This window comes from Salvelinus fontinalis, chromosome 32 (genome assembly GCF_029448725.1).
Source record: "Salvelinus fontinalis isolate EN_2023a chromosome 32, ASM2944872v1, whole genome shotgun sequence".
In the NCBI taxonomy this organism is placed as follows: domain Eukaryota; kingdom Metazoa; phylum Chordata; class Actinopteri; order Salmoniformes; family Salmonidae; genus Salvelinus; species Salvelinus fontinalis.
Window position 1 is genome coordinate 29,843,021 of NC_074696.1, and position 9,901 is coordinate 29,852,921.

Consider the following 9,901-nt stretch of genomic DNA (forward strand, 5'->3'; position numbering starts at 1 on the left):
TCTAGCGAGGGCAATTTTGGGGCTTCACCATGTTTCATTGAAATGTACAGCTGTGTGTCATCCGTATAGCAGTGAAAGTTAACATTATGTTTTCGAATGACATCCCCAAGAGGTAAAATATATAGTGAAAACAATAGTGGTCCCAAAACAGAACCTTACCTTACTTAAATGTATCACGAGCCACTTTAAACAATGACACTTTATATAATGTTCTCATACCCTACATTACTCATCTCATATGTATATACTGTACGCTATACCATCTACTGCATCTTGCCATCTTGATGTAATGTATCACTAGCCACTTTAAAACAATGCCACTTCATATAATGTTTTCATACCCTACATTACTCATCTCATATGTATATACTGTACTCTATACCATCTACTGCATCTTGCCATCTTGATGTAATGTATCACTAGCCACTTTAAACAATGCCACTTAATAATGTTTACATATCTTACATTACTCATATCATATTTATGTACTGTATTTTATACCATCTGTTGCACCTTGCCTATGCCGCTTGGCCATCGTTCATCCTTATATTTATATGTACATATTCTCATTCACCCCTTTGAGATTTGTGTGTATTAGTTGTAGTTGTCGGGGAACTGTTAGATTACTTGTTAGATATTACTGCACTGTCGGAACCAGAAGCACAAGCATTTCGCTACACTCGCATTAACATCTGCTAACCATTTGTATGTGACAAATAAAATGTGATTTGATTTGAACATGCGTGCCAATTAAAGATCTTGACTAATCAGATGCAAGGCCCAATTAGGGCGTAATCCAGCCCAGGTGTGCAGCCTGGTTGGTTGTTAAGAGCTACCTCAGTTTCATCTATTGTAGCATAGCAGAGGCACGCTGTCCTCTAACCTACAGAGTCACATTAGTTGTTGGCATGGGACTCATGATGGCAAACACGCTCAGGTTATTGTTCAAGCAACTGGTTTGGTTTTTACTTGTGGAAAACGTCTTAGTCTCTCCTGCTTTGTCATATACTTATAGCACTGACACATGGCAACAACTTCCAAGGCGAACACCACAATTTGACAATTTGACACACTTTAAACAGCCTCCACTCCAACAAACAGTTTCAAGGCCAGTTAGAGTAGAAACTGTCGCTGTGACGTGCCATTCAGACTACATGGAGATAGTCGTGAAGGCTGATCTGTTTAAACTCGGTAATCTAATCGACGTGGATGACCTGCGACTTGGAGTTGAACAGTACCAAGACCAAGACAACTGTAGGGCTACAGCGTCAGCAGCCGGTGATGAGTACAGAATATTTGCACCACTTTTAGACTGTGGAACCAAGTACCTGGTAATATATTTATATATTTGTATTCAGTAGTTGACTTCTTGAAACAACCTTCTCTTAAATGCTGCTTTGTGACTCCACAGATGAACGAAGACTCATTGATCTACACAAACCTCCTCAGATATACGCCCAGAACCACACCAGATGCCGTTATTCGAATGGCTGGTGCTGTAATCCCAATTGAGTGTCATTATGAAAGGTGAGTTTAGGCTATACTGTTGTATGACGATCATAGGAATCCTGCGTTGACCTATTGGTGTATTTACCGGTCTGTACTTTCTGTTTCAGGAAGTACAGTTTGGACAGCTCTCCTCTCCAGCCGACCTGGATCCCTTTCACCGCCACAGTGCCTGCTGAAGACACCCTGCAGTTCTCATTGAAGCTTATGACAAGTGGGTATATTAATCCTGGGCTGCATTTTGCAGGGTACAATTTTGTTGAACATTCAGATAGTCAATCACAAGGATATAATGGCGCTCTCCCAGAAGCTAGGTAAAACCCGTGAATTGAATGTTCAGATATAAATCATTAAGAGTATCTCTACCGCTCCTGCTGTCTCGAGTTGAAAACAGCCGGTCTGGGACAGGTAGCACGTCCAGTGAACAGGTCAGGGATCCATAGCCGCAGGCAGATATAAATGTACTATGTAGCACAAATGCCCCTCTGACATGCAAAATACGGAATCACATCAGACAACTGTTATTGGGGTTTACTTCTATCTGCAACGTTATACAGTTTGCCTACTAAAACATGGCGCTGTTAACAAACCCCTTTTATCCATTATTTGATGCTCACTAGTTGAGTGACTATTGACAATGTTCTGGCCGGGGTAGTTTTTATAGCGACTCGCGTTCGTAACTTTAAAATGCATCACTTGCAGTACAGTTTTTCATAACAGCGATACATTTTCAAAAAAGATCAATTACTACACGTTTTATAGGGTTCCCACACGGGTGTAGTTCCATGTGACAGTGCTTGTTAACATACAGAAGAGAGAGGCGTACTTGTGCTAATTAGTTATCTGTCTTCAAATACCTGTGTATAAACGGAAGATTGACCCCACAAACGTGGTGTCGCTGAAATACTGTCGGCTACAACTAAATGGGGTAGAGTAAGTGTTGCGCTTGTGAAGTGATATGAAAGAGGGCTTTGTTTCTTGAACTACACTGCAATAGATGTTTTAGCTGCCAGGGCCAATTCGCATCTAAACAGATGGTCCTTGGGCTATAAGGAGTATTGTTAGGCTCCATTAGTTCATTATTGGATATCCTGTCTTTACTACCATTTCCTTTCCAGGTGACTGGCTCTATGAGCGGGTTTCTGGAGTCTACTTCCTGGGTGATCCCATCAACATTGAGGCGTCTGTCAGGGTTGCTCACCACACCAGGCTCAGGGTCTTTGTTAGCAGCTGCGTGGCCACACTGGACCCTGATAGCAACTCTGTCCCCAGATATGTCTTCATTAAGAGTGATGGGTAAGCAGGGGAGGAAATGGCTTAGAAGACTATTCTCCGGCTGGCCCGTAGAGAACAATAGAATATGCCGTTTGAGGGCTTCCACCATTTTTAAAGTAGTCAACTGGTGCTTGGTGGCGTCTTTGAGACTTAATTGGTTACTAAGGACAATGCCCCAATATGTATTTTAATATTATCTCCCTCCAGGTGCTTGACGGATTCCCAGCTGCCTGGTTCCCGCTCTGGTTTCATGCGTAGAACCCAGGACAACAAGCTCGGGTTCCACATTGATGCCTTTAGGTTCTACCAGGAGGACAGGGCAGAGGTGAGGGTGGTATTTTTTTTAAAAAGAACAGATGTTGTAGAGGCTATGGGTACTGTAGTTAAATGGTTCTACAGTAACATTTACAGACATTATGTAGGCTGTGATTCTGCATCTTTGTTTTGCTTATCCTGTTTTTTACAGCTGTACATCACCTGCCACCTTATGGCAGTCCCTGTCATGAACCATGCAGAGCCTAGCAACAAGGCATGCTCCTTCATTGATGGCAGGTGGGATAAGTCACATTTCCTTAGCTACTGTTACTGGGCTGTGACCTATTCACTGGAATAACCATATATTTTTTAAAGTGGTGTGTTCTTGGTCCATGAGTAGATCTTTCATACATTTCAGATGGAGGTCTGCTGATGAGAATGATTTGCTATGTGGGCGTTGTACAAGCCTGAGTAGACAGAAGGGGGTTGATCAAGCTCCAGCACAACGTCCCCTCAGTCCAAGACTAGGTGGTAGCCAACTTGAACCTCATGTCGACCACAACAAAGCCCCAGCCTCTGGTGACAATTGGAGTATTGGGATGAAAGCCAAGAAAGGTGTATTTGACATCTTAATCCCTCTATTCCATCACCAACTTCTCAAAACACATTGCAGGGGCGGGACTTTCTCCAATATGGTTGAGATGGAAATTGAGGGAAGACTAATTGAGTGTTTTGACTGCAAATGTGTGTGCCTGCATGCGTTTAATTAATGTGTTGTCCTTTTAGTATGGGACCAGGATACTACTTTGGGCCCCATGATGGTCCTCCCAAGTAAACAGAAGAGTACACCTGTATCTCCACGGATGAGTGGAGGTATCGATAAACCTGGCTTCCCTGCCTCAACAGGGGACAGGAAGCCCGTATCACCTGGCAGTCGTGTGAGTGGCATGGACTACAAGAGAGGTAATCTTAATCCTTATGTAGTGCACTACCTTTGATCAGGTTGTCTTGATAACCCAACCCTAGGCAACAGCAGTGACTCGGGTCTGGTTTCAATGACTGACTCGTTTGGCAACTTCACCCAACAAGGCAGACGAGGCAGACATAGCAGAACGTCATGATTTGAAACCACATTTTGTAGGGAATACCTTTGCAGTGGTTTTAGTGTAGGTAGTTGAGGAAAACTAGCCAATGGCATGATGTGCTCATTAAAAATAACTGATCATCTTGCTAGCTATTTTGTATGTATTCAAGCGGATAAGGTAGTGACATTGGCATAGAGCAACTAAGTCTGCCTAACTCGCATTCTAGTACGTACAGAAGTGTAAAGCCAGTTTATATAATGTGTGGGAGGCAACCAGGATGTCTAGACTATAGCCCAGACCATGATGTACTGGTCAAAAGTAGTGCACTCTATAGGTCATCGGGTGCCACTTCGGACACCTGTCTTTTCCTATCCCTATAGGCTAGCAATTCTGCCAATACTGGCTGTGTTAATCTGTTACATTTAATTCCAGGACCTTATTTCGCCCAATCCCAAAATGCGGCTAGTCCCTTGGGTCCGAGGGTCGGACCCAACAACAAGCACGGTCTCGTTAGCTCTGCAACATATGATGGCTTCATCAGGCGGAAAGAACTAATCGCCCAAAGAGGTAATGACAGTACGTTACTGTTTTGCATGTATGATAATGGCATGTAGGCTCTGTGCTAAATAGTCTGTTCTCAGAGCTGGAGGCCACCCCAGACCCTGAGTTGATTCCTACACCTGAGCCCATTGGAGACCTTGAGGTTACCACAGAGAAAGAGGGTCTGACTGAGAATCAGTATGAGATTGGAACCTACTGAAAGGGTATGTATAGGATGATGGTACTGCTATTTTAGAGGGAAAAAACAGGAACATGGCAATTGCCAGAATCACTTTTAAATATCTGCCTCTGACTTCAGAGCTTTTGATGTGGTTTCATAAAGAAGGGATATGTTCCCAGTCCACTTCACATTTCTAGAATTGGAAGGCGCTGTTGTCGTGGTGGCCCCTAATATCCTTGCTCCAAGCAGCAGCACACCAACTCACCGAGGTTTATGCCGGTCCTGATGTCCCAGCACACAAGGAGGATGACCCTACAACAAAGTGACATAAGCACCACATCTGCTCCTGGCGAACTCAACCAGTGATGGGACTACCACAACACAGACGATATCTCAAGAGATGCCTGTTAATCTCTTTGAAAAATAAATGATTTAATTCTACTTAGACTGACTTTCTGTCTTCACCATTATGCACTACATGCTAGAGTAATCTGAAATATTTCCTTCACTTGTTAAAAAAGTGAGTGCCTGTTGCTGCCAACTGACATTTCCTAGCTTAGTCTTTGGTCTGTATTGGTGTTTGTGGAGCCAGACATCACATCCTGGCTTAATGTGACTCTGTCCCAAGGTTCCTGATTGAGCATGTAAGCTATTGGGCTTGCAATGTGAACTCTGGCTATAAAGGGTCTGAGGAATGGGTGGACTGCACAGGAGGTTGGTGGCCCCTTAATTGGGGATTGTGGTAACTGCAGTGGAATGGTATCAAACCCATGGTTTCCAAGTGTTTGCCATTTGGACCGTTCTTCCCTCAACCTCCACTGGTGGACTGGAACCAGAAATCGGCACTGGCATTTCTAACTGGTCCTTTCCCTTAAACCGCCCCTTTGTTTTTTGGAAGACTTCCATTATTATCCAGAAGGATCATTTAGTGCTAAAACCCAAGTGTTTGGGTTTAGTGTGGTGTACGCCTAGCCTCAGTCAATGGGAATGCTTTGGTCAAGTTCCTCCGACTACATTGCAGATGCATGCCAGATCTTAAAATGCCTGGTTATGTATTTAACAAATCGGCTAACCACATACAGCCATCTGATGCACTGTTGATGACGTGGCACACAACCACTGGATGCAACGCCTTAATATCTAGTTGGGCAGGTGCTACGGTCAGATGCACACGGGATTGCCACAGCACCTGTTCTGATTCCAACAAGCCAGAGATGAGATTCAGGTCCCAATTTATATGGCTGCATGTAGACTGATCAGAATTGTGCTGCCGGTCTCCACTAATTGGTCTAGAACAATCGCAACAGATTTTTTTCAGATCGGATTGGTCAAAAGGCCAATGAGTGGAAAAAATGATCAGAATTGGGCTGCCTGTCTAAACGAAGCCAATGGCCTTAGGGTTCTAGGCCCATATTCCCAAAGCATCTCGCAGTATAGAACATCTAATCAATGGCTCGGTTTTGCCTACTAGATCAGTGCACTTGAGCCTTGTTCACACTGCAAGGCCTAATGCTCACATCTGTCTTAAAAAAAATGTATTTCACCTTTTTTAACCAGGTAGGATAGTTGAGAACAAGTTTTCATTTACAACTGCGACCTGGCCAAGATAACGCAAAGCAGTGCGACACAAACTGGGTTACACATGGATTAATCAGTCAATATACAATGCAAATGAGGTAAGGCAAAAAATAGGTCATAGTGGCAAAATAATTACAATTTAGCAATTAAATACGTGTGATAGATGTGCAGAAAATAAATGTGCAAGTAGATATACTGGGGTGCAAAAAAAGAAAATGGTATGGGGATGAGGTAGTTGGATGGTCTATTTACAGATGGGCTATGTACAGATGCAGTGATATGTGAGCTACTCTGATAGCTGGTGCTTAAAGTTAATGAGGTGAAATATACCTGCTGGAGTGCGTGATACGGGTGGGTGATGCTGTTTTGGAATGCTGACTCTCCAAGCTAAGGTGACAAAGTCATACCATGGATGTAACCAGTTACTTTGAATGTTCAAAATCATAGTGTTAGAACATTTAAAGCCTCAAAGGACAATGAAACTATTTTCAATACGAGTCCTTTCTGGCTCTCCACTGCAGGCAACTAGCTAGGTAGCTTTCTAGCACATTCAATAATTTGTCTGTAAGCAATACATGTTCTTGTCAACCGACTAACTAGCAAGCAACGAAATATATAAAATAGCAGTCTAATAACCACGAGGGAAAATATATCAGATTTGACCGTTAGTCAAGGCGCATGGCCAGGAATCAAATTTGTATCTGATTTCAAACCACTTTGGATGTGCAGGGCCAGCTCCAGACAAAAGCGGGCGCTTAGGGTCCCCAGACACTAGGGGGCCCCTGACCCAAAAAGGTTTATACATACACTGCTCAGAAAAATAAAGGGAACACTTAAACAACACAATGTAACTCCAAGTCAATCACACTTCTGTGAAATCAAACTGTCCACTTAGGAAGAAACACTGATTGAGAATAAATTTCACATGCTGTTGTGCAAATGGAATAGACAAAAGGTGGAAATTATAGGCAATTAGCAAGACACCCCCCAAAACAGGAGTGATTCTGCAGGTGGTGACCACAGACCACTTCTCAGTTCCTATGCTTCCTGGCTGATGTTTTGGTCACTTTTGAATGCTGGCGGTGCTCTCACTCTAGTGGTAGCATAAGACGGAGTCTACAACCCACACAAGTGGCTCAGGTAGTGCACTTCATCCAGGATGGCACATCAATGCGAACTGTGGCAAAAAGGTTTGCTGTGTCTGTCAGCGTAGTGTCCAGAGCATGCAGGCGCTACCAGAAGACAGGCCAGTACATCAGGAGACGTGGAGGAGGCCGTAGGAGGGCAACAACCCAGCAGCAGGACCGCTACCTCCGCCTTTGTGCAAGGAGGTGCACTGCCAGCGCCCTGCAAAATGACCTCCAGGTCATTTTCATTTAACCAGGTAAGCTAGTTGAGAACAAGTTATCATTTACAGCTGGCATAAGTCATGGCAAAATGTGTAGAATTGCAGGAAATTCGTTTTAAAACTGCAACATTTTCTCTCCGCCCCATGGCAAAATGTGTAGAACCGCAGAAGACTTCCTTTAAAACTGCAACGTTTTCTCTACGCCCCATGGCAAAATATGTAGAATTACAGGAAAAACTTTAAAAGACAAATGTTTCTCTCTACCGTCAACAGGGGGGCACACAAAAAATTGCCCCACCACCAAATCTCGCTTAGGGTCCACAAAAGGACAGACGAAGGTGGTTCGAAATGTGACTTGAAATATCTGATTCCATGTACTTTTTGGCTGTTCAGACTACAGGAAAATGAACCGATTCGAATTGGATATACAAAAGAATAGGATTTGAGTCACTTCAATCTGAGAAGCTATGTGAATACGGGCCCTGAACTCTAGGGACAGTGTAGGCAGTTGAGTGCCAACCAGCAACACCCTGGATTCTGTCAACCATAGTCATCATTCACGACTTGATTGGTATCAGTTGTGTTAGTGCTTGTTGGAACAAAAAGCCTTCACCCACACTGGCATTGATCTTGTCAAACATTCATGTGTGGCAGGGTATCAGAATATTTTCTCCCTCATGAAATGCAATTGGACACTCATTGTTCTTTGTATTGACTGGAGAGTTTAATCTTTAGATTAGGAGTGTTGTTCCCTTGAAGAAACCAATGTCTAATTCTTAATCACATTCTATTGTTTTCTTTTGCTTATGTTGCTGGTGAAGAACAGTATGAGGATGTATGAACTTGTCATCATTGAAGTGTTCATTTTGCCATTGGCATTTAGTGTAGAAAGCTGCATTTGTTTGTTGAAAAGAGGGGCCGATGATAGATGCATGGACAGAGAATATAAAGTTACCCAACTAAAGCATTTTGAAGAAGGTCAAGGAGTGCCGTCAATTGGGGCTTACACCATCTGTGTAGAATATACTGAGGACGACTGTGATCATATCGATAAACTCAGACCTCAACAACAATGGCCGTCATGTGTCTCTGGATGAACTGGGCTGTATTCAGTAGTCAGATTCCGTTGCTAAACATTTTGTTTTGTCGCAAAACGTTTTGCAACGGAAAACCGTTTACCATTTACTCTAGGAACCAAACAGCACACACCGAATGTTTTTGTTTGGAGTAACAGACAATGTTTTGCAATGGAATCTGACTCATGAATACCCCCGTTTTTATGTCACAGAACAAAATGGCTCTCAGAACTCAAAAGTCCTCATGATCTCAATTTTATTTATGGAATCCTCAGATTCTATGGTCTACTCAAACAAGTTGGTGTCCTCACAAGATCCAGATAATAATGTCATCAACAGGGGGATTCGTGTTCAATAAATTAATGTGTAAAATTGTATTTCAGAATGTAGTGATACTCCATATTTAGGAGTATTTAGGAGTATAATGACACCAAGGTGTTGTCTGTACCATGTACAGTTGAAGTCAGAGGTTTACATACACCTTAGCAAAATACATTTACACTCAGTTTTTCACAATTCCTGACATTTAATCCTAGTAAAAATTCCCTGTCTTAGGTCAGTTAAGATCACCACTTTATTTTAAGACTGTGAAATGTCAGAACAATAGTAGAGAGAATGATTTATTTCATCTTTTATTTCTTTCATCACATTCCCAGTGGGTCAGAAGTTTACATACTAATTGACTGTATTTGGTAGCATTGCCTTTAAATTGTTTAACTTGGGTCAAACATTTCAGGTAGCCTTCTACAAGCTTCCCACAATAAGTTGGGTGAATTTTGGCCCATTCCTCCTGAGAGAGCTGGTGTAACTCAGTCAGGTTGGTAGGCCTCCTTGCTCACACACGCTTTTTCAGTTCAGCCCACAAATTTACTATGGAATTGAGGTCAGGGCTTTGTGATGGCCACTTCAATACCTTGACTTTGTTGTCCTTAAGCCATTTTGCCACAAATTTGGAAGTATGCTTGGGGTCATTGTCCATTTGGAAGACCCATTTACAACCAAGCTTTAACTTCCAGACTGATGTCTTGAGATGCTGCTTCAATATATCCACATAATT

General features: G+C 42.7%; 1 protein-coding gene across 2 annotated transcripts; it reads left to right on the forward strand.

Annotated features, from left to right (window-relative positions):
• Nucleotides 1-846: 846 nt before the first annotated feature.
• Nucleotides 847-5,283, forward strand: LOC129830548 (zona pellucida sperm-binding protein 3-like). 2 transcript variants are annotated; one of them, XM_055893118.1, is made up of 11 exons: nt 847-1,331; nt 1,412-1,527; nt 1,617-1,720; nt 2,625-2,802; nt 2,989-3,106; nt 3,248-3,333; nt 3,455-3,651; nt 3,823-3,999; nt 4,554-4,688; nt 4,763-4,885; nt 5,022-5,283. In XM_055893118.1, exons 1-10 carry the CDS (start codon nt 909-911, stop codon nt 4,879-4,881), a joined length of 1,653 nt encoding a protein of 550 aa, XP_055749093.1. In that variant the 5' UTR covers nt 847-908; the 3' UTR covers nt 4,882-4,885; nt 5,022-5,283. The 2 variants fall into 2 exon arrangements, with proteins under 2 accessions (XP_055749093.1, XP_055749095.1); XM_055893120.1 differs by having other exon boundaries at nt 5,092-5,112.
• The last annotated feature ends 4,618 nt before the right edge of the window (nt 5,284-9,901 follow it).

Coding starts and splice junctions, on each gene's coding strand:
- LOC129830548 (XM_055893118.1), top strand. CDS start 909: ATGGGACTCATGATGGCAAACACGCTCAGGTTATTGTTCAAGCAACTG. Junction 4,000..4,553: donor TGGCATGGACTACAAGAGAG/GTAATCTTAATC, acceptor ATTTAATTCCAG/GACCTTATTTCGCCCAATCC. Junction 4,689..4,762: donor AGAACTAATCGCCCAAAGAG/GTAATGACAGTA, acceptor GTCTGTTCTCAG/AGCTGGAGGCCACCCCAGAC.